This window comes from Macrotis lagotis, chromosome X (genome assembly GCF_037893015.1).
Source record: "Macrotis lagotis isolate mMagLag1 chromosome X, bilby.v1.9.chrom.fasta, whole genome shotgun sequence".
In the NCBI taxonomy this organism is placed as follows: domain Eukaryota; kingdom Metazoa; phylum Chordata; class Mammalia; order Peramelemorphia; family Peramelidae; genus Macrotis; species Macrotis lagotis.
The window spans coordinates 426,893,266-426,918,786 of record NC_133666.1 but is presented as its reverse complement, the minus strand read 5'-3'; the positions used below and the strand labels follow the sequence as shown (position 1 = coordinate 426,918,786).

The window sequence follows — 25,521 nt, the reverse complement described above, 5'->3', positions numbered from 1 at the left end:
TCTTAGGTGGCTCCTCAGTAATTGAATTCTTTCTTTTTTGGTTGCTTGCAATAATTTAAATTTGACCTCAGAACTCTAGATTTTGGCAATAATATTCTTGGGAGTTCTCATTTGTGTATGTGTGTGTGTATATGTGTATGTGTTTTGAAAAGGTAACTGGTGAATTCTTTTTAATTTCTATTTGTCCTCTGGTTCTAAGAGATCTGGATAATTTTTTAAATGATTTTTTTGAAATGTAATGTCTAGGCTCTTTTTTGGTCACAGTTTTCAGGTTATCCAATGGTTCTTAAGTTATCTCGTCTTGATCTATTTTCTTTAACACTTATTTTTACTATGGGGTATCTTAAATTTACTTTTATTTTTCCAATCTTTTGACTGTTTTGCTATTTCTTCATGTTTCGTGGAGTCATTGGCTTCTATTTGGTCAAGTCTAATTTTCAAGGAGTTAATTTCACAGGTAAGGTTTTGTATTTATTGTTCTAAATTATTAATATTTTTTCACATATTTCTTCCAATTTTCTTATTTCTTTTCTCAGTTTTCCTGTTCTCATTCAGTTTTTTTTAGGTTTTTTTTTTTGTAAGGCAAACGGGGTTAAGTGGCTTGCCCAAGGCCACACAGCTAGATAATTATTAAGTGTCTGAGGCCGGATTTGAACCCAGGTACTCCTGACTCCAGGGCCGGTGTTTTATCCACTAAGCCACCTAGCTGCCCTCATTTAGTTTTTAAAGTAATTTTTCAGCACCTTTAAAAAAAATTGTTTTTATTATTCTAGTAATTCTTGTTGGACTTCTGACCAAGCTGCATTTTTTTTTTGAAGTTTTGCTTACAGAAGTTTTTAGAAATTCTCTTCTTTTGAGTTTTTGTCTTAAGTGTTCCTTTTACCATAACAGCTCTTTATGGTATGAATCTTTATTCTTTTTTTCCAGCCTACTTCTTGACATTGGATTTTGTTGTTGTTATTGTTAGAAGTTTGTGCATCTCTGAATGACAGGAATGGGGGGTGGAGAGGGGAGTCTGATCTGAGCTTCTGTCTTCTAATATCCTTCTGCTGTTTTCACAACTCAAACTAGAAACCTACAAGTTTTCAGTGCTCCTAAAGTGATGTGATCTGGAATGAAATCTGCTCACTACCCTCTCTGGTCTATGCTCGGCAAATTACTGTCCCAGGTTTGGTCTGTCTGATCTGGGACTTCTGTCCTGGTAATTCCACTACAAGTTTATACCAACTACTAGAAAAAATTCTTTACTCCGCTCTTGGGATCAAAGCCCCACAGCTTCTTTTTTTCCCAGAATTTATTCTTTGATTAGTGCATATTTAGAGCCTTACTGGCAATCACTCTCTGGGACCACTCTTATCCTCTTTGCCCTGAATCTATGACCCAGATCTGGTTAGTTAGCCACAGAGTTGCCAGATGGAGTCTATTCCTGCTGTCTTCACTAATTCAGGAATGTCTTGAGATCTCTTCCCTGAACTGGTTCCTAGTCTCACTCTCTTTTAACCCCTGGATGCTGAATGCTTCACAAAGTGCATTCCTAACCAGATTCTATCCCCAACATCTACAGACTTGAATGTCTCCCTAGTTTGCCCTGGGCTGGAAAAAATTATTTGCTTTCCAAAGAAATGGACCTTCTATGTGTCATTGTAGAAAATATTCACCGGCCCTAGGGTTAGGAAGACTTGAGTTCAAATCTGACTTCAGACACTTAATAATTGTCTTGCTGTATGACCTTGGGCAAGTCACTTAACCCTATTGCCTTAAATAATTTTTTTAAAAAGATACTTATTAGCCTTTGTACTCAAAAAATCCAGGATAATTAGACTGAATGAGAAAAAGTAGATGCAACTAGAAATTTATAATATACCAAATTCTTTCCCCCTTTTTTGAAGGCAGTGGTTAATTGGTCAAAATATTCATTTCTTTTTCTTTGAGGGGGTGGGGTTGCAAGATAATTGGATTAAGTGACTTGCCCAAGCTCACAAAGCTAAATTAGAATTAAGTGTCTGAAGCCAGAACTCAGGTCTTTCTGACTCCAGGGTCAGTACTTTATCCACTGAGCCACCTAGCTGCCCCAAAATATCCATTTCTGAGCAATTATTCAGCAACTTTTGATTGTAGACATTTTAGCCCTACCTAAATAACTCATTTAGATGCAATGGAAAATAATATTGAAATATATTGATTGCCTGGAAATAAGAGAAATTCATACTAAATAAACTTTTTTCTTCCTATGTAAACATGTTTTCATTCTATTAGGAGGGAGGGGGAGATTGTTTCTAATAGTAAAATTAAAATGAATAATTATTAATTTTTCTTCCTCTTTAATTTTTTTTGGGGGGGGGGGTCTCTCCTAAGCCCTACACCTACTCTGGAAGAAGTGAATGCCTGGGCTCAGTCATTTGACAAGTTAATGGTCACTCCAGCAGGAAGAAATATTTTCCGGGAGTTCCTCCGAACAGAATTCAGTGAAGAAAACATGCTCTTTTGGATGGCCTGTGAGGAACTGAAACAGGAAGCCAATAAAAGTGTTATAGAAGAGAAGGCAAGAATAATATATGAAGATTATATTTCTATTCTTTCTCCTAAAGAGGTAGGAGACTATTCCCTAGATTATTTATATTAGTTTAACTATCCCAAACCCTCTCCATTTGTATAGGCATGTATACTTTTCTTGCCCTGACATTAGAGGTTCAATCATAAATCTCAGTTCAGAATTATGAGGATATGTCCAACTGCTGTCTTTGGACTGAGTAAACTTATTTTAACAGCTCTCTACCTTCCTTCCTTCCTTCCTTCCTTCCTTCCTTCCTTCCTTCCTTCCTTCCTTCCTTCCTTCCTTCCTTCCTTCCTTCCTTCCTTCCCCCCTTAGACTTGGACTTGCTAAAGAGATTTTTTAAAAAAAATTCACATCTCCCAGTGGATCCTCCTCTCAGGAACCTATCTTTCAGATGTAGAGTACAAACTTTGGGCTGAGAGCTTCCCCACAAGGAGAAAGCAACTGAGTTCACTACAGTAGATTCCTTTCAGCCATAATCGCACAGTACACATTGAATCCTAGCCTCAGAAGGCTTTCCCATATCATGGCTTTAATCCTTATGGATCTCCAGTTATTATATCTGTTGGGTCCAATAATGTAGCATTGTCTAAGAACTCTTTCTCTGTGTCTAGCTAGGGTTCTAAGTCTTCAAACTTCTCCACTTGGCCAAAAACTCTAGAAAGGTAACACTCAACATACCACAAAAATTACAAATGGAGAAATGTGAAAGAATTAGACTTCTACTTGAAGGCAGAACTGGGAACCACAGAGAGAAGCTGCAAAGCAGCAAATTTAGGTGCTATATAAGGATAAAACTGCTAGAATACTCTAGAAGTTAAATGATCCACACTGGAAAGAAAAGGATCTTCCCTTTGCTCTTCAAAAGCCAGATAGTTGACAATTTGTTAGAAAAAAATTACTGTTGACATCTGAGTTGAGCTAGTTGGGCTCATATAGGATCACAGAAGTAGAGTTGGAAAGGGCTTCAGAAATCATTAAGCACAACTCCTCATCTCCATTTTGTAGATGGGAAAACTGAGGCAGTGACCACAAACTTTTGTTTGTTTTTGTTTTTTAGGTTTTTGCAAGGCAAATGGGGTTAAGTGGCTTGCCCAAGGCCACACAGCTAGGTAGCTATTAAGTGTCTGAGACCGGATTTGAACCCAGGTACTCCTGACTCCAGGGCTGGTGCTTTATCCACTGCGCCCGCCACCTAGCCTCCCTGACCACAAACTTTTATGAAGTGCTCACATTGTGCTAGTTCTTGGGAATACAAATACAAGTTAAAAATAGAAAGATAACCCCTGTCCTTAAAGATCTTATTTCTTATGGAAGAGGGCAACCCATAAAAAGGAGCTGAAAAAGGATAGGGGAAGGGTAAAGTCTGGAGAATTGGGTACATAGCTGGGGAAGAACTGAAGGAGGGGTTATGACTGTCCTGGGCTGAGAGAGGTTCAGTAACTTGCCCATAGCTAACAAGTATTTGAGGCAGAATTTGAACTCAGGTCTTCATAACTTGAGGTTCAGCTATATCACAATCTGTATACCTTAAAGTTTGCAAGGTATTTTATGATATTCTTTTCATGTGATCCTTACAACAATCCTGGGAGGCAGATGTTATTATCCACATTTTACAGTTGAGAAAACCAAGGTAAATAGTGGCTAAGTGACATGCTCAGGATTACAGAGTAAATGTCAGAGGCAAAATTCAAATTCAGGCTCTCATAAATTTAGAGCTGGTAGGGACCATGGAGGCAATGTTATACAAAACCCTCACTTTACAGATGAGAAAACACAAGTTCAGAAAGGTGAAATTCCTAGTCCACATAGGTAAGTGGCTGGGTAAGGATTTGGACATGTCTTCTGCTTCTGACAATGTTTCTTCCCATTGTACCATGTTGTCTCTCTTGGATCTTTCTGACTCTCCATCTAACCCTCTATCTACTGTGCTAACTGCCCAGGACTTGGACATTGAGTTTCCTTTCTCTTCAGAGATTCGGGGACCTACCCCTTCTGTTGGTCATTGAACTATCTTCCACACTATTATTGCCTCCTCGACTGCCTCCTCTGGGACCCCTGGAACTGGGGAGAAGAGGCTTCTTTTTGGCTATCTTAGCTCTAGTATTGTTTCGATCTGTATTCACTTTGCTTTTAAAGGCCAAGTTTAACTGTGTAGCTCAGGTGCTTAATTAGCTATATAAACTCAATTTTCCTTAATATGGTGTCAGTGGGTCATTTAGTACCTCAGGCAAGAAAATTTCCTACCTAATTAAGAAGACTTTATCAATACAAGATCAGGGGTTTTCTCATTATTCTCATTAATTATATGAGTGAGGAGGCCACCTTGCCCAGACAAAGGACCTTGATTCCCAGGATATATGCTTTATTATAGTAATAACAATTAGTATGTATATTGCATTTAAGTTTTATGAAGCACTTTTCCTACAAGCTACAGCATAGTATTTTGAAAATTATTTTCATTTTTACAAATAAGAAAACTGAAGCTCAGAAAGTATAACTAATTTGTTCCTGATCACACAACTAGTAAATGTGTAAGCCAGGATTCAAATCCATGTTTCATGATGACAAATGTGTTCTATAATGCATCATGGTATCTTACAGTCTACAGATGTGGAAGGGATCTCAGAGGCCCCTTCATTCAACTGAGAGCAGAAATGAGAATCTCCTTTGCAGTATCCTAGATATATATAGGAAAAGTCTTTCCTGGGAGATTTTTGACAAAGAGCTCACTCTCTCTTAACAGCCTTGCCACCCTTAGGCAGATCTGTTAAATTCCTCCATATAATGACCCCTTCACAATATGGCTCTAGTCTCTTTTTTTAGGATAATTACAAATGACTTTCATCCAAAATACACCACAACCAAACTGGATCATTACCAGATTAGTCTTTTCTGTGATATCTATCTGACTTTATACAGCCTTATTCCTCATATCTGGAATGCTCTTCCTCTTTACCTCTTCCTCTTCTTGAAACCCCATCTCCCTTGAAGATTCATCCCACATGCTTAATTTCACCTGATTAATGCCCTTCTAAAATCATTATGCAGACACTCAAATATATCACATTAATATAAACATATATATTTATTTAAATATATTATATACATGCATTTGTAAATGTAGCAAATGCTGCACTTACACACTATATATAGTTGTTGTTCAGACACATCTGACTCTCTACTACCTTATTTGGGGTTTTCTTGGCAAAGATAGTAGAACAGTTTGCCATTTCATTTACCAGCTGATTTGGATGAGGAATTGAGGCAAATAGGGTAAAGTGACCTGCCCAAGATCACACAGCTCTAGTGTCTAAGGCTGAATTTGAACTCAGGTCTAACTGACTTCCTGACCCAGTGCTCTATTCAGTGAACCACCTAGCTGCCCCACCTAGTTTTTATTTATACACAAACACATTCACACATGTATATACATATTTATTTATTCATATATACCCATATATGCCTAAGTATATACTGTATTTATTTAACTAATAGTATTTTGCCTCTCTCCACTAAAATGTAATTCATTGAGAGAAGGGATTGTTTCGCTCTCATGTTTAATTTCACCAACGTCTATGTATTTGTATTATGTAATAATAAAGTTCTTAACAAATGCCTGTTGATTGATTGTACCAAAATCTACTTTTACCTACAGGTATTAACTCTGCCTTCTGGGATGGTGCCAAAGAGATATAATCAATCCCTTGTTCTACATGACCCTTCAAACATATGAAAAGTGCTATTATGCTCTCTCCATCAATCAAATTTTTCTTACACAATCTCAACATTCTCAGTTCCTACAAAGGATATCTGCATGAATTTTAAGTCCCTTCAACACTTTGGTTGCTTTTGAGTCTTTTAAGTATCCTACCTAACTGCCAATGTGTCCTCTTGGCTATTTACTCAACAGAAGTATAGCCAAAGTGTTCTGTGGTGACTATTTCTGTGAAAGAGATCTTTTATACTAGGAAAATCATTGAATGATAGATAATTTGAAAGTAAGAGATAATTATTTTTGCATATATTGCATATGAAATACAGTATATACATGTAATACACTTATAAATTTCTTCTCGTGTTTGAGTTTAGACCCACTAGAACTGGTAAAAATGCTCATTTCATTTTTTTTCTAAGTTTTGGCTCATGCTGGAAACTTTCATATGCTTTGGTAGTTTGGCTTGTATATGGATGAGAGAGTAATAGATTTAGAACTAGAAAGGTCCTTAGAGGCCAAATCCAACTTCCTCATTTCAGAGAAATAAAACTGAAGCCAGGAGAAGTTAAGTGAGTTGCCCAGGGTTACACAACTAGGAAGTATCCAAAGTTGAATTTGAACCCAGGGTTTCCTGACTCCAAGGCCAGCTCTCCAGCCACTATGATAATGCTCCAGTCTGTCAGCTAATAAATGTGCAAAGGGAACACAAAAGTCAATGTCATTGATCCTACCAAAGATATGTCACAAGCAACAATTCCCAGGACCCTATTAGCCTTCAGTGTAACTATGCCTCTGAACTTTAGGATATAAACATTCAGCCCACTACTTCAGAAAATAGTAGGTTAAATCTATGCATGCAGCTCTCCTGCTCCACAGCAACTTGGAAGGAGAGTAACCTAATTATCAGTGCTCCAGAAAAATTTTCAAAACCTACAAAAGAAGGAAAAGTTTATTTTCTTAACTATACCAAGGATCTGTGATTTCCTCTGCATGGAAACTCCCTCCACGAAACCCATATCTGTTTGAATAAGAGATTCCTGAGTCTCAAACAGGTTAAATAACATGATTAAATTCATGGTCACAAACTTAAAGGTCAAGACCTCTAACAGGACCAAGACTTTCTAACTCCAAATGCAGCACTCTGCATGTAATGCTGACATTTTCCTTTTCTTTAAAAGAAAATAACAAATATGCTATCAATTTTTGTTATGTCAGAAAAAATAGGGAAGGAATTCCTTATTTTTATTACAAAAGGAACTTGAAATGGAAAAAGTAAAAAAAAAAGGTTTTAAAAAAAGGTAAAATGGAGACATGATAAGAAATGGAACAATTCAGAGCCTTATGCTGACATCATTTGTTTCTATCCACAGGTCAGCCTGGATTCCCGAGTAAGAGAAGCTATCAACAGGAACATGCTAGAGCCATCACAACATACATTTGATGATGCACAACTTCAAATATATACCTTAATGCACAGAGACTCATATCCCCGATTTATGAACTCTGCTCTTTATAAGGACTTACTTCAGTCCTTATCTGAGAAATCCACTGAAGCATAGGATTTTCAAATGTATTTATTATTAACATTAACAACATCAACATCAATAAACTTGTGGGCCACATCTAAGGACAAGAGATTTAGAGATGATAGTATCTTCATCTGACTTAATACTCAGGCATATTTTAATAATGGACATTGTTTCCTTTTACAGAGGGCTTTAAAATCACAAGTCAAAATGTAGTCATCAATCATCTTTAGTAATATTTTGGATAGACTACAGAAAATATGGCTTATCCTTTTACAAAGATAATATTTTTATTCTTATAATAATAGCAGCATGTTCTCAAAGGCAAAGGTTACTGTAGTAAAAGGCTTCCATTTTAATTTACTTGGTACAATCACTGGAAAAAAAAGATCAACATTCAGACTTTTTGTAGGAGTTACATGAAGTTGTTCAGTAGCAGTCTGCTAACTCCTGCCTTTCACTGGCACTCTCACTTTTGAATGCAACATACATTTGTGCCATTACTAGTTGGCACATATAGGTTGAAATCCACATTTTCTAAGTGTCTTTTAGTAGATGTGGACCTTTCACCTTAGAATGTAGTTATGGATATACATGTGTTTGTATATACAACATATGTAAGCAGTGTTCCCTTAATAAGGATCAATTCAAATGTGTTGGCAAACTGATTGGAAATACTGCTCCTAAAATTCTTTTGTTAAAGAGTTACTGTTATTTTAAAATCAAGGTTTGACTAAAGAATGAATTAAGTTAATAGTGTATTCATGTTTATAAAAATGGTATCAAGTGAAGTTACTTCCATTTTTTTAATTTTGGAAAGTGAAGACAGTTTGGGTATTTACACTCTAAAAAATAAAGCACAAAGGTTTTATATCGTTTCTTTCTTTTCTCTTACATACGGTATGCAGAAGGGACAAAATTTGACTGAATGAGTGAGAAATGAAATTAGAAATGTTTCAAACTCCTTACTTCCATGTTTAGAAATTTATCTTCCACAGCTCCAACCCTGGCATCAAAAGTACCTGAGTTCAAATCCTGTTCTAAATAATTTACCAGCAGTATGACTTTGGGCAAGTCACTTAACCTTGATTGCCTCTCAAAAAGCTAAACAAACAAAAAAGAAATTTACCCTTACAGATCAATAATGCTGACATAGTAAATGGGAATAATTTTTGTTGACTTGTATGGAAAAAATATTTATATGTCTAAAACAATATTGAAGAAAAATCTTGTCTAATTTGTAGTGAATCTAAAAGGCATTCTTAGTTCTATCTTTTCTTTACATGAAATTCTATAGAAACAGTGCTGTGTAGTGTAGTGGGTAGGAAGATTGGTGTCAGGAAGACCAGTGTACAAGGACTACCTTGGCCTCATATTGACTGTGTGAACATGGGCAAGTCAAGTAATATCTTAGTAATCCTAAATAACTCTAAGAACTGCAAATATTTATCAATGAATAACTTTTGCACACAGAAACTTCTCTATACAGATGAAAAACAGGATTAGACCAAAAAACAAAAGAATAATTTGGAATTGTTAAATTAGTTGGATAGAAAAAGATATTTCAGGAACAAATGCTATGGAATTAGCCTTCTAACAGGTGGCATAATTTCACTCAGTCAAGAAACTTTTCCAAAAACATGTTCTTTATATGCCATTTGGAACAAAATCACTTTGACCAACATAAACTTCACCAATATGAGAAAAGCAGAAAAAAAGAATCAAACCTGATCAATGGAGGAAAAGTTTTTTTTCAGAAATTTGGTTGTAAGATATTATGTTAGAAGGTAATGACAAAAAATGCAAAAGAGGAATAAATGATAAAATAATGTTTATATAATGTAAATGATATATATAATATAAAAACATGTCAAGTGAAACAATATTATGAAGAGTAGTTGTTTCAGAGGAACAGCATAAATTACTATAATTAATGTTACACTAGTTTCATGACTTTCCATTTATTATACTTTATATAATAAATATTCTATCAATATTATTGTTATTCCAAGTTAAGACTGAATATGTCTGCCTGATACCCAGAAAAGGTTTAATTATCACTTGTAATAATTCAATTATATGCACAAGAAAAGTTACTTTTAGATAGATGACTTTCAGGCTCACTTCAGGTTAGGCAATATTTTTTGTTCAATAGACATAAATATATATTCAAAAAGAGTTGTACATCTTGTATTAGATATCATACTAGGAAAAAAGCTGAATGAAACAAAGTTATATGTGTATACTTTATAAATAACAATTATTTTACTGGTTAGCCATTAGTAAAAACTTTTTCCCTAATATTGGTGATGTACATGCATTAGAGTCATCTGTAATCTTTTGCCTGATATGCCAAGTACCCCTTAGTGGAATCAATAATGAGAGATTTTTAGATGGATGATTAGTGGTTACAGAATATGATTTTTCCTTTTGATTATGCAAGATAATGAATTAAATCCATAACTGATCTCATTAGCATCTCTTTCTCATCATCTGATTTAAATGTCTCATAAACAGATAAAGGGAAGCTAGTTAGTGGTCAAAATAAAGATTAGCCATAAGCCTAAATGGCAAATTTCTTTAGCTTTTGATATTTATTGAAATAGCTGTTTTAAAGAGGTACTTTGGCATTATGGATAGAGTGTTCAATATGGAATCAAGTAGACATGAGTTTTAATCTTACTTTTGACACTAACTTTGTGACTACAAAGTGACTCTAACTCTCTGAGCCTCAGTTTCCTTATCTGCAAAATAGCTGTAGTATCAACCTCATAAGACTCTTATAAAACTCAAATGAAATAATCTATGCAAAATGCTTTTCAAACCTTAAAGTGTTTTGTAAATGTTATCTATTACTATTAATATAATGAAAATAACTGCCTAGTCAGCATGACCACAGATCTGCTCAAAAAAAGAGTATAAGAAAAGTATAAATCATTGTGAATGTTAATCAAAGCAGCAAAAACAGTTTTGAGTAGTTTACTAAAGAATAGATTCAAAAAATTTAAATGGAGGCCTTTTGAAGATAAGCATGCTTATCTAGCCCCTGCTTTCATATTTTTAAAAATTATCACATTATCGGTACACATCCTCACTTAATTGAAATTGCTCTCTGTGTTTACTGATATCTTCTTAATTACAAACTCTAAAGGCTTTTTCTTAATCATTCTTCTTGACATTTCTGCAGCATTTGTTATCCTTGACTCCTTTCTCTTCCTGGATACACTGGCTTTTCTCAGCTTTCATAAAATTGCTCTTTTACTTGATTCTCTTCCTTAGTTTGACTGCTTCTCTTCAAACTGGATCTTTGTCCGAGTCATACCCACTAGTTATGCGTGTTGCCTAAGGCATTGTCCTGGGTCCTCTTCTCCCTACAGATTCTTGGTGATCTCTCATCATCTCCTATGGCTCCATTATCACCCATAGAGATGACTCTCAGCTCTTTAAACACAGTCCTAGTCTCTCCTGAGCCCGTCTTGTATCAACAGCTGTTTATTGGACATTTCAAATGGGATGCCCCATAGGTATATCAAACTCAGTATGTCCAAAATGGAAGTCAATTTTCCCCTCAAACCTATCTCTCTTCCAAACTTTCCCTATTACTGTCAAGAATACCACCCTCCTTATCAGGCACAATTTTGGGGTATCTGTGATGGAGAATACCATCTGTATCCAGAGAAAGAATTGTAGAGTTTGGACAAAGACTAAAGACTATTACCTTCAATTTTTAAAAAAGTTATTATGTAATTTTGCTATCTCTTATACTCTATTTTTTCCTTAAGAATATTTCTCTCTCATCACATTCAACTTAAATCAATGTATACCATGCAAACAATGTAAAGACTAACAGACTGCCTTCTGTGGGGGGTGGGGGAGGGAAGCAAGATTAGGGGAAAATTTGTAAAATTCTAAATAAATAAATAAATTTTAAAAAAGAATACCACCCTCCTGGAGGTGACACAGTGGACAGAAAACCAGCCCTTGTGGCAGGAGGACCTGAGTTCAAATCTAGCCTCAGACACTTAATACTTATTTAGCTGTGTGATCTTGGATAAATCCCTTAATCCCATTGCCTTGCAAGAATCCAAAAAATAAAAAAAACACCCCCAAAACAATACCACCATCCTACCAGTCACCCAGATTCCAAAATTCAGTGTTATTCTCCACTCCTCATTCCCCCTTATATATCCAGTCATTTTTCTCTGCATCTCATATATATATATATATATATATTGTCCCCTTTCTCTCATAACCACCACCTTAGTCCAGGATCTCATCACCTCTCAAGTAGACTATTGTAATAGCTTCTTAATTGGTTTTCCTGCCTCAAATTTCTTCCCATTCCAATATCTCCACATTCAGTCTTTCCAAAAGTAATTTTACCTAAAGCACAGGTCTCACCATGACACTCCCATACTCAATAAACTCTGGTAGCTCTACACTATCACTGGAATCAGAAATGAAGTCCTTTTGCCATTAAAGACTTCACAACCTAGCCTTTTCCTATCTTTTCAGTCTTCTTCCATGCTATTCTTTGCCATATACTTTATGGGTCCATCCATGTTGGTCATCCTCTCACAAGGTGGGCTATCTCCATCTCCATGTCTTTGCACTGGCTGCCCCCATTGTTTGCTCCCTTCTCACTTCTGCCCCCCTAAGTTTCCCTGGCTTTCTTCAAGAGGCTAAATAAGAAGTAGAGTAGAATATCTTGCATATCAAAAATGTTTTTAAGCAAAAATATAGTTTACCATTTTGCTGGAAAGGAAAGTCAATTAAACTTCCAAATCATTTCTAGAGTTAGTGTTCATAATGGATGATAGAGAAAGTTAATAAGGAATTTTAAAAGACTGGGCTATTGGTGGTAATATTCCATTTTATTCCTTTTTCTCTTGAAGAGTTCAAAGGAATTTAGACCTTGCCCACTTAGGGAACATATTTAAGCTGTCTAACATATCATATGTGATATTTGTGTTCCTATCATTGTAGCTGATGCCATTAAGGAAAAAAAAAGGTCTGATGTCAAGGGAGAGGATTTGGAACATGCTAAGTCATCTGTGGCATAGTCACCTGTGCTTTAATTTTCCATCCACAAGAGTCATAAACAAGCTAAAGTGTAAGAGTACACAGATGGGTTTTTTAAATGATTTAATAAAAAATAATAACACTGTTGCATCCCTTTGCAACACAGAGAAATCTCCAGAGATCATCTAGCTCATTATCCTGCTCCCTGTTAACTACAACCAACAAACAGGAAAAGATCTCTGTGCTTCATAATCTTCAGGGAAAGAGGTTCCTTAATTTCCTTTAGTAATCTAAATTATCTGCTTCAAACATCACACCTGGAATTTAACTTCCCTTACAATTCAAAAATCATGTGACAACAAACTACACAGCTTAAGTCATTCTATGTATCTCCTTTGTTAAAAGAACTAGCCAAGGGATGAAGAACCAGCTTACTGGTCCTGGAGTCTGGAGGGACCTGAGTTCAAATTTAACCTTAAGACACTTAGTAGCTGTGTGACCCATGGCAACTTACAAAAGCCAAATTGCCTCAAAAAGAAAAAACAGGAAAAGGACTAGGCAAGACAGAAGAAACACTGGACTTTTTTTACATGGAAAGATGGTTTTCAACATTTGATTTGTGTAAGATTTTGAGTTCCTTCCCCCTTCCCAAGACAGTAATATAATATAGGTTGTACATGTACAATTATTGCAGTGAGTTTGGTATTCTCTGGTGATGAATCACTCTCCAACCCAGAAATGCAGGTGTATAAAGAAAAAGATTTATTTAAAAAGGAAATTGCAGCACAGAAGAAAGTGATAGAAAAGTTAAGAAGAGATTTAAAAAAAGCCAGGTGGATTGCTAATTAATCTTGGCAGGCTAGTTGCCAAGGTAAGCAGAAGTCTGGAAGCAAGAGAACAAGAGAGAGCAGAGGGTGAGCCTCTCCCAAAATCTCCTTAAATTCCTCCCTCAGGGTCCATGGGAAGAGGTGGTGACTTGGGAGTTGCCCAAGTCCCTCGTTGGAGTTTTCCTTTTGGGGAGGGGTCTAGGGTCTATTGATTCTGGTCTGGGTGGTCTCTGATGTTGTTTCAGCACCTGTGCAGCCTAGCTTGCCTTACCAATGAGAATGTGGCCACGGTCAGACTGGGGGGTCAAGACAGAGTGTTTTAATAGAGTGATAAAGAGTGAAGATTTACAAAGTTTTGTTTCCAATTAATTTCAATATTCTCTATGCCCATGGTTCTCTGCATCACAATCATGTTAAACATATGCTCATATTAGTCATATTATAAAAGAAAAATCAAAAAAGGGAAAAAACAAAAAACAAATTTAAAAAAGTGAAAATAGTATGCTTTGGAGACCTTAGGAATTATTAAGGCCAACATCCTCATATTACAGAAGAAACAGAAAATATATCTTCAATCTTCATAATACCTTAAAACCATATAAATTGCAGTATCTACATTGTCCCTAGTCCAATTAAGTAGTTCCCAAGAGTCAAACATCTTAACCATACAAATAATTACTGTTGCTATGATGAGTGAGAGGGGCTGGTGTTCATAGCTCCTAACTCCAATGCCAGTTCTATGTAAAGTATTTTCAGGGGATGCAGGATGGGTATTTACACATATACACCCAATTTATTGGCACCATACTTCAGATATTTTGATGAATTTGGAATTTCATCCACATGGGCATTCCCACCACCACTACAAATCACAATCTGTACCATTTATGTACAGGATTTGTGAAGGATTCATGAAGTCTAAGATTCAAAGACCAAAATCTAGAATTCCCCTTTGCATGTACCCTGTATTTTGGTCCCCAAATACAAAACTTATATGTACACTAGAGAAACAAAAAGATACATGAGCTCCTGATTACTTTCCCAAAGATATAAAAAAGCAAAAGCACATGGAAAAATTCTAGGAGACCAAAGGAGAAAATTCTAGACCAACAAATCTAAGATCCTTGTTGCTGCTCATCTTTCATTTTTTGAAGAGGACCAATGACACCAGAAGGGCTGTCTTTCACTTGCAAGTGAATTGGATTTAAGTGAAGCAAAGTTGTGCAGACTCCTCCCGAGTCATCCCACAACTACAGACCTAGAGACCCAGCCAGATGTAGTGGGAGACCTTGGCCTTTTTAAGCTAAGGGCTTTTCCACATCTCAGTTTCTCTGAGGTAAGAATTAAGGCAAAAGATGGACTAGTTTGCCTACTCAAAAGAATCAGTCTGAGAAGGGAAGGCGCTCTGGGTTTCTGGTCAGAACAGAAACAATTGCTATTGACATTCCCTCTGAGTCACCAAAACCCAAATGAGCAAGTTAGACTTTATTTGGGAACGATTATTGGCCAATGAGAGTTGGAGTGATTGGAGTTTAGTGTACACTAAAGCAAGTACAGAGCTGGTTTAATAAAATATTTAGCAAATCAGAATGAAGTCCCTAATCACCTCTGCGGCACACTCGGCTCAGCTCTTCTGCCTTTGTACACATTGAAATCATTAATGATAGATACATAGCCCTAGCTAAACTATAGAAAGTTCTAGGTCAAGAAGTTCCCAACCTTAATGAAGCAGAGGTTGAGTTGTGAGGTCCTCCCTTTGAACCCTATGGGGCAGTTAGGTGGTACAGTGGATAGAGGGCTGAGCCTGAAGTTAGGAGGATTCAAATATGCCTCATCTGTTTCTTGCCAATATTATCCTATGACTTAAGAATTCTTAATTCATTGTACATAAATCAATTGGAATTTTTTAAAATTGAAAATGATTGTCACTGACAATGCCTGAATAGGACATATCAAAATTCTATTGTCAGACAGTAAGCAATAAATATTTATTGGACATCTGCTAAGTCAGGTCCTGTGCTAAGGTTTGGGAATACAAATAAAGTCAAAAGGCAGTCCCTGACCTCAGGGAGCTCACATTCTAAGGGACAAATACAGCACATAAAAAGTTGAAAAGTGAGGAGGGGCAGCTAGGTGGCATAGTGGATAAAGCACTGGCCTTGGAGTCAGGAGGACCTGAGGTTCAAGTCCAGTCTCAGACACTTAATAATTACCTAGCTGTGTGACCTTGAGCAAGCCACTTAACCCCACTGCCTTGCAAAAAAAAAGAAAGAAAAGCAAATAGGGGAAGGGGAAAAGCCAGACACCTGGTGGGTGATAAATCTGTAATCCAAGCGGAAAATGACCTTGAGATATTTGCCCTGGGCCTCCTCCTTAAATGGAAAATCTGAGGAGACTTTAAAGGTTTGCCAGCAAAGGCAATCTCATTAAAGTGTTAACCAGGAAGAGTCCACAATATAGGACATTTTTTTTTTTGCGTTTTCAAAGCACCTCAAGATGGGGGAATATTCTTAAAGTTTTGACATGCACAGACCTCAAGCAGCAACCAAACTTTCTCTTTTATTTTGAAGAGAAAATTTACAATCAAGTAAATTTAGAATTCAAAGATGAAGATGGTATCCTGTATGGTTTGGTCACACTACAAGATGCAATACATCATCCAGCTGGTAAATTCAGGTGAAGTTATTCTACTATCAAGGAAACTAAAGAAATGTTATGAATTTTTTTGATTAGAGGAAGCAGTGAAAAATTTTCTCGGAACCTTTGCAAGTATCCCATCCCATATGCTACAACAGTATCTCTAAGGTAAGCTAGGTGACCCAGAGGTTAAGGAACCAGGAATGGAGTCAGGAAGACTCAAGTTCAAATACAGCCTTAGATACTTACAAGCTGTGTGACCCCCTCAGCAAGTCACTAAAGCCATTTGCCTCAGGTTCATATTTAAAATAAGATCATATGTCAAGCTTTTAAAAACTTTTCAATCAACCTTATTTCCTAATTGATGTGGTTTAAATTATAGTCTTGTTATGTTATATATAAAAAAAAACCTCCAAGAGTTTTGTTGAATGTAAAGCACTGGTATCATCGTTGCCAATGGGATTTGGGGTAACCACATAAAAATGGAGATTGAGGGTTACTGAAAAAGGAGGAATTGGCATGCTCCCTGGGATTTTAAAACTGCTCAGGATTTTATTATAAATTATTACAAAGTATACAGGTTAAACTTTTCTCCTCCCAGAGAAACAACAGGCACTTTAGGGCAGGATGAATAACAAAAGGCTAGGCCAGGTTGCTTGGGAGACAGAGAGATAGAGACAATAAAGAACAGTCAAGCAGAGGCTGGGGGTTGGGACTGAGGAGACAGGATACAAATTTTACATTTAACAATAAAATAATAGTAGTCAATTTACATCTTAAGAGTAAGGAACCTTCCACACTTTAACAAGATTTAACAGGATCAAAGATTACATTATTGTTTCTGATTATAAATTTTCTACATTCATAGTTCTCTGCATCATCATCAATTGCCCACATTCATAAGATTCTTCACCCTTGTGCACACAGTATACCTTAAATCAATTTACCCTTTTAAGATTATTTCACCAACTGCTAGTCAATAAAATCAAATCTTTGGGTTTTTTCCCTTTTTTAGGTTTTTTTGGTAAGGCAAATGGGGTTAAGTGGCTTGCCCAAGGCCACACAATTATTAAGTGTCTGAGACTGGATTTGAACCCAGGTACTACTGACTCCAGGGCTGGTGCTTTATCCACTACACCACCTAGCCACCCCTAAAATCAAATCTTTGTACAAGAGAAAACAACTGAAATTTTATTTTTCTAACATTTCAATTTCTGGTGTCATCATTTAATCAATAAAAATTAATTATGTTGAAAAATAAAATAGGGATAATGGCACCCACCTTCTAAGGGTTGTGAGGATCAAATGAGATAATACTTGCAAAGTGCTTAGCACAGTCTCTGGTTCATAGTAAAGCATTATATAATGCTTGTTTTACATAAGCATTATACTATATAAGCATTTATATAGTAAATTATATTAACAGCTATTATTAGTTTGCAGAAATTCTTTATTTCACACACTCATTTGAACTCAAGATAACAAATCCTTCCAATATAGAAAGATTTCAGCTAATACAAAAGAAAACCAAGTTGTGAGGATTAAGAATGTTTCAGGAGAAAGAAAAAACAAAGTAAATAATGCACTGGCAAACCCTATCTTTTATTTTCTGTATGACCCCAATGCTGAAACCCTTAGGTAATGACATAACAAAATTTATATTAAACAATAAAAATTTGCCAATAGAAAAATTCTATAGATTAAGCATCTAGGTGACAGAGTGGATAGTTTTATCAAGCACACAGTCAGAAAGACATGAGCCCAAATCTATCTTCATCTGTGTGACCTTGGGCAAGTCCCTTAACTTTCTGCTCACTTTCCTTAACTGTAAAACAGGGATGGAGAACAGCACCTTCACTCAAAGGATTGTTGAGAGGATCAAATGAGATACTTGCAAAGTGGTTAGTAGAGTGATCAACATATAGAAGGCACTTAAAATGTGCTTCTTCCCCTTCCTTCCCTATTGTCATGACTGGAAACAAGAATAAAGCAGATTCACAAACTAAAAACAGCGTAATGGTAGGTCTCATTATATTCTATATTCATGTAAATACAATATAAATACACAGGAATATTTGCCAAAACTTTAAAAATTAATATAAAAGGTTTTATCATAGATCTAAAAGCAGTTAGCTAGTAGCATAAAAGTCCTTTTGTATGCTCTAGTGACAGTATAAAATATTTGAATGAAGTAACTTCTAAGCAAATTAATCTAGATTGCTTTGACACCCTCGCTTTAGAAAAAAATTAATATTCTCAATGGCTGAGATATAATTATAATTATTTTCATTCTTGCTTTTTTTCCCCTCTTCCCTTTTTAAATCAGATTCTGGATCCTGAGATTTTTTTTTTCAGTCAAAATTAATTTGTTATAACCTTTGGAGAGATGTTTTTCCTTTCAACATGGACATAATAAGGCAACTAATTAAACATGGAATTTGAAGCTTTACTGAGAAAAATTGTATGGATTGAACTAAATATTTTCAAATGTGGATTTTGGGGGAAGACTAATATTTAATATTGCTTTTGTGTGGCAAAAATTCCACTTTATGCTATTTTAAAACACTCAAATAATTTTTCCTTTGTGCTTTTTTTTCCAAATATAACCAAGATGATGTTTAAATTACTTTTGTTGTAAAATATGGTACCCAACCCAAATTTGTTTAAATTAGTAAAAAAATGAGAACTTAATAGAAGAGTATAAATTTACAGACAAAATAAATTTATAATGGATCCAGTCAGCAGTGGTGAAAGTTCTCGAGCAGCTTATAAATTTGAATAGGGGTAGACAGTAGGAAGTAATCCAGGATTGGAATTTGACAAAGGTATAATTGTTGGAAATAGAACAAAGGAGCAAAGGATAAAAAGAGTATTGGATAATTAACCTGGTTCACTCAGGGGTTAAGATTGGGAAGGAAAGAGAAAATTCCCAGTGGAGAGATGAAGGCCCAGGAAAGGGTTGAGGAAGGAGATTGCAGATAACAGTAATGATGCAGGGAGTTATGGACATAGATGTTATAATTGGAAACAAATTTTGTAATCTTTTTATATACTGCTGAATTCTGAGTGGGGAATATGTATTTGCACCTCTGACTGTTCCATTGTTAAATGTAAATTTTCAACTTCATCTTATTCTTTCCCCCTCACCCCCCAAGCTTATAGCCTTTTACCCGATTTCAATCATGCAGAGGGGGAGGGATTTCCCCCTTTGCCCATACTGTCCTGATACTTCTAGCCCAGGGATGGGGCAAGACTATAAAGTCTGGTGTGGACCACCCCCCTTGTGGTCCATAGACTCACTTGAGTCTCAGCCCAGTCAGCTCTCCAATTTGTCTGTCTCAGTTTCTATCCCCAACAAATCTTGCCTAGGCTTGTTACTCATCCCTGTCCTCAAAGTGCTTGCCATTCCTCCAAGAGGAGAAAAGGTTTTGATCTGTAAACTTTGCAAGCTTGTGAAAAGAAATTCTAAACTTTAACACCAAGACTAAAATGTGATTTTCTTTCACTTATGAGAACCCTCAAATCTTAATTGACAGCATCAATCTTCTGGCAATAGTAAGGGTAAAGGGATTAAAGCATAAATAGAAAGATGAAATGATAGACTATAATCTTATAATTGAATTTCAGAATTCTCACTAACCAAAGTAAATTATTTGTGGATAACAGGAAAATCAAGGGTATGGTCTACCATCTCTATGTGTATATTAGATGAAGTGGAGAAGTAAAGAAGTTGAGAAGACTTTAAAACTGGGGAGGTGAGGCTATTTATTAAAACATCAGCATGTATATTAAATCCCTTACTATAAAAGCAAGATTGAGATGGAGAAAAAAAAATCAGATTACATTAAACCAAGAGTAGATGCTTCAGAAAGGTTGAAAACTACAGCCCTCATCATTAAATTAAAATTTTTTTAAATTCTCAATATGAACAGCATTTATGTTTCTTATACTAATACACTAATAGTAATATCAATTTTTATATATTAATATAGTATATTTATACTAATATCTTTTATTGCAGATAGAAACAGAAGTCTCTGATCCTTAGTGGCTATCAAGAAAATAAACTTCACTTATGTTCTAAAGATTATATGAACAAATATGGAAAGGCATAAAATACAATAGGAAAAAAAAACTAATGTTTATCAAAGGTTTAACTAATAGGTTTGTGTTTAGGATGGAGGTGATAACCTTACAAATGGGGATTGCATTAAATTCTGCTCACTTTCCTTAACTGTAAAACAGGGATGGAGAACAGCACCTTCACTCAAAGGACTGTTGAGAGGATCAAATGAGATACTTGCAAAGTGGTTAGTAGAGTGATCAACATATAGAAGGCACTTAAAATGTGCTTCTTCCCCTTCCTTCCCTATTGTCCCCTTGTTTTAGAAAGAACAGAAACAAACTGGAATACTCGAGAAGACCATCCAGGAAAGTGAAAGGGCTAGATAAGAAGTCATCAGAACCCAGAACCTAGAGCAGAAATGCAATTAAATTCAAGTATTAAAAGACTTACTATATGGAAGAAAGATTATTCATACTACTTGGCTCCAGAGGGTATAATTAGAAGTAATGAGCAATAAATTACAGAAAGTCAAATTAAGAAGCCAAATTAGAACTGTCCAAAGGACGCAAAAGCTTTTTTTTTCAGAGAGAATAGTAAATTCCTTATGTAGGAAATCTCCAGAGGCTGGACAACAACTCATCAATGATTTTGTAGTGGGAAATCTGTTTAGGTACAAGTAATTCCAAGGTGCCTCCCAAGTCTGAGATTCTATGAAAAATCTACATTTTTGGAGAGTTGTTGAAGGGAGAAAAGAGCATAAGACAGAAGAAATCCAGGAGCCTAGAAAAACAAATCCTCCTTAAATTCCTCATAATCCTTTTATTAAATCACCCTGTCATAAACAACCTTTTGGTTTAATTTATATATCTGGCCAATGTGCATTTCATGTGTATTTCCTTTACATCTGGCTACGCAGGGGAACTGCCTTTATAGTTCCCAGGTCAGAGAGACCTTGCCCATTATATATACATATCTACAAATATGTGGGCATATGCACACATATATATATAAACTTGCATTTACAAATCATACAAAGAAATTAGAAACCTAAAGGTTGGTATTTACTTCATACTCTAATTTGCAATTAATTATCAAATTAGTGCTGGATAAAACTTTTTATCTATATAACCCTACAGATTCCTTTTAAGATTCTTTTAAGTTTTCTTTTAAATTTGTCATTACTGTATCTAAATTGGCTACAAGGTGAAAAACTTTGTAGTTTCTTGGTTTTTTTTGAGTTCTTGGAATAGAGGATAGGAAAGACATTTCCTATTTTCTCTCTAAAAATAAAGAATGCAAGTTAAAAATCAAAGAGGATAATTTTTAAAATTCTGTTAAGATAAAAAGTTCAAGTAAAATCATTTACATAAATGTAACAAAATTCATTTTGCTGCTCCCTATAGTAGCTAAGATATAAGGGAACAACCCTTTGGTTGGAGTCCCTGCCCCTTTTGAACTTCAGGAGTAGAAATGCCATTACTCCTTTAAGGGACTGGAGTCTCAAGTAGAATTATTGCTAGCATTGAGAATGCTATCCTTTCTACCTTGAAGGAAAAGCCAAAGATTCTTGAAGAAAATATGCTAGAGTTACTCTGGCTTTCTTTCATTGCAGACTGAGAGAACATAGAAAGGATACTGAAGAAAGTCCTTGGGATATAGTTCAGAAGATTCTGAAAAGAATGCTGGTCCAACCCTAGAAACAAGTTCAGAAGTTTCTTATCTAGCACCTATGTCAAAACAGTTTTGCCACCCTGTACTACTATTAGAACATAAGTTTTCTTAAAAACTGTGCATAGGAGTAGTTAGGTGGTAGAGTGGACAGAGCACCAGTCCTGGAGTCAGAAGGACCCAAGTTCAAATATGATCACAGACACTTAATAATTACCTCTGTGACCTTGGGCAAGTCACTTAAGCCCATTGCCTAGCAAAAGAAAAACACACTCAAGTGTTTAGATCCTGATAAAGGATATGTGCAGATATAGATGGCTAAATATGCCCAAGGGTCACTAAAACTTCCCCCAAAAAACCTGACTATATAGAGCTAAGTATTTTCCAATGTTAAATCAGTCTACACTGAATAGCTTTCTCCAAACCTTTTCTTACAGCCTCTTTATACAGTTTTCATTATAACTCCTATGAACTTGTCAGTAATCCTTTAATTTATTATGTTAGCAGTACCTGTGCTTACTTTTATTCTCTTGGGGCTCTGAATCAATTACAGGTTTCATTAGCAAGGCCAATGATACTTTCTACGATTATTTTTCAATAAAATGTTTAATTTCTCTTGAATGGACAGTTTTTCTAGGGCTAAATATGAACAAAAGATCACTGCTTAAAAATTCCTTTCTTGAGATCCTAACAGTTTTATGTCTAGTTTTTAGATTTGATTTCTATTTAAATCTTCAAATTAGAATACATTAGGCTTCAAAGGGAAAAACAAGAATACAGCTACTGAATTTGGAATTTTTACTCAACTACATCTTTGACTACCATCTACTGGTGATTTACAAATACATCATTTTTTCTACAGTTTATACTTATGTAAGAACCATTTTTTAACAACTTTCCAAGCCAATTTTAACATCACACACACAGACACACACAGACACACACAGACACACACACATACACAGAAAATTTCAAGGATCTGTAATTTTGTTGGTATACGTACTTACTCCACCAGAAAAGACAATTCTTCTGTGCTTTAACAGATAGTCTCTGAGAATTGTGATGGGCAAAACATTCATCACACAGTAGTCAACCTGATGACTGACTTATCCAAATTTGGCTAGGCTGACCTTTAACTGTAAACTCTATCAATGGATTTATAGCTTAAAACTTTCCAGCTTGGTAGGACTTGCCTGAGCTTAAGCTTTGTTGGCATGGACTTCAGACCACCTACATATACAATGAGGCAAAGGAGGAAGACTTTACTAGAGAAAACAAAAAATATACTCTCCTATGGCACTTTCTTGAAATATTCCCTCTATTTCTGCCTTCCTCCAAGAGTAATCCAAGAGCAAGACACTTTGCTTTTTATTCTATTACCCTAATATACAATTATCAACATTCCCAAGGATTTCAATTAATTTTAAAATTAGACTGCATCAGTTTCAAAGTGACACTTCCATTAATGTTTTAACTAAAAGATATTTAAAGAAAGGCTAAACATATAAATGAAATGCAAAATAAGATGGGACTATCAATTAAGTTCATAAAAAGACCTTTATTGAGTCATTTGAAAAATTTAATACTTTGAGTTACATAAGATTCCTATTAACTTAATGTTTAACTTTTTTCAATTTTCCTTTTATCATTTTTAAATCATAAGTCAAACATTTTTCTTCACTTCAGTAAATGCTATCTAGCATTTGTGGGATAGAATGGCCTAAATAGAGCAATTTTTGAAATACAAATTTTAACCAATGTTATTTTAGATAGTTTTCCATATTATATCAAATGGATCTGTAAAATATGCATATTTTGTGGGAGATGAAGAGTGGCTTTGAAATGGCATAAAGAATGTTACAAGAGTATTCCAAAATTATTTAATATTATCTGTTTAACATTTGAAGATGAAAAAAAATTTACGCTGTCATCAAGGAAAACTTGGAATGAGAATCCTACTTTTACCGACCAGTATTTAGTGGTTTTAAAAAGTATAATCAGAACTTTTAAGGGTGCAGCTAGGTGGCATACTGATTAAGACCAGCCCTGGAGTGAAAGGGAGTTCAAATCTGACCTCAGATCATGATGCTTAGCTAGCTTTGTGGCCTTGGGCAAATCACCTAACCCCACTGCCTCACAAAAAAAACCAAAAAACCTTCAGGATAAAAAAAATTTATCAATCTAAATGTGAGAAGAACATAGCTTTAATGTTTAATGGATTTTCAAGCTTGATCACTGACTATCATTTATTATTATTATTGTCCTATACATCAAAATAAAGCTCATGGACAGGTTAGGAAAACTATAGTAACTGGTGAAATTTAACATTATTTCCCTCAATGTATATTCTTATAAAGAACTGGTCTAAAATCTACCAAACAATGGTCTTGTTCATCAGCAAAATCTTTAAAAATCTGATGTCAAACAAGTAAATAAAAAACAAAGAACAATTGGTCAGTTTTAACAAACTACTTATTTTAAAGTAATTTTTCCAAAAGTAAGATCTATTAAGAGCAAGTAATTTACAGACTTAAGAAGTACAATAAATGATATTGGTCACAGCTAGTCACAGATGCAAAATGTTACCTAATCACTAAGGTTTATTAACAATCATTATGATTAAAGTGAGATGCTAATTCAAAAATGGTATTTACAAATTAGATAAGCTGTCCAAGTATTATCTCATTACCACATTACATTTGGTAAACCTAAAATTATACAAATCGTTCTTCTCCCTTAATATAAGTAGGAATATGCCAATATGGAAACAAATGCAAATTCCACTTTCACATTAATAGAGAAGAGAAGTAAAAAATCTCTTGTGTATGTCTCAGATTGTAAAAAAGTTAAAGTACATTTTCCATTTGTTATGAAAAACAAACAAGTTACCAAAAGTTTAGATTGATAAAAGTTTTAATGTTGACTTACTTATAAAAATGAAAAAATAGTTTTAAACATACACCATACAATTGACTACTTGATCTTACCACTGACTAACTCTAAAGAAGGCTTTTAAGAAAGGGATGGCTGTGTCAAAAACAAAAAAACTAACCCAAAGGATGTACGCTGTTTTAAAATTTTCATTTGCAGGGAAACTAGAATCTTGGTCTAGTTTTTTAAAGCTAATTACAAAATCCTCTTTCGTAAGTGTCCAGATATCTTCCCAATTCCTTCTTCTAACAGAACTGTAAAAAAGAAAAGAAACTGTGAGACGTCTGTGAAAATGATACAAATTTGTTTTCTTTTTTGCATTAAAGAAAAAAGGCTTTCAAAGCTATACAATTCAGAATGTATGATTAAATTCATTTTTTAAAGCACTTTAAGTTAGAACTTAATATATCAAAACTTTAAATATTAGCACTTTTAATTAAAAACAAAATCAAAAGATAAGTAATCATCACTTTGTTAAAAACTTTATTTTCAAAATCTTAAATGTTACTCAAGCATGTATTTTTCTACAGCAATAATCAAGATTTCTGAATATTCACCATATTGCTTCAAAG

At 35.0% G+C, this 25,521-nt stretch overlaps 2 protein-coding genes across 3 annotated transcripts in view; one reads left to right on the top strand and one right to left on the bottom strand.

Moving 5' to 3' along the window:
• The window catches only part of RGS20 (regulator of G protein signaling 20), a 95,950-nt gene extending 86,375 nt beyond the window's left edge, over positions 1–9,575 (top strand). Inside the window, exons 4-5 of the mRNA XM_074200103.1 lie at positions 2,356–2,590; positions 7,643–9,575. Of these exons, the coding sequence (XP_074056204.1) occupies positions 2,356–2,590; positions 7,643–7,831 (424 nt within the window). The 3' untranslated portion in view covers positions 7,832–9,575. The remainder of the gene's footprint in view (positions 1–2,355; positions 2,591–7,642) is intronic.
• Positions 9,576–22,768: 13,193 nt separating this feature from the next.
• Positions 22,769–25,521, bottom strand: part of TCEA1 (transcription elongation factor A1) — a 37,307-nt gene continuing 34,554 nt past the window's right edge. For both annotated transcript variants that reach the window (XM_074200691.1, XM_074200690.1), the window contains exon 10: positions 22,769–25,203. In XM_074200691.1, coding sequence (XP_074056792.1) covers positions 25,195–25,203 — 9 coding nt within the window. In that variant the 3' untranslated portion in view covers positions 22,769–25,194. The remainder of the gene's footprint in view (positions 25,204–25,521) is intronic.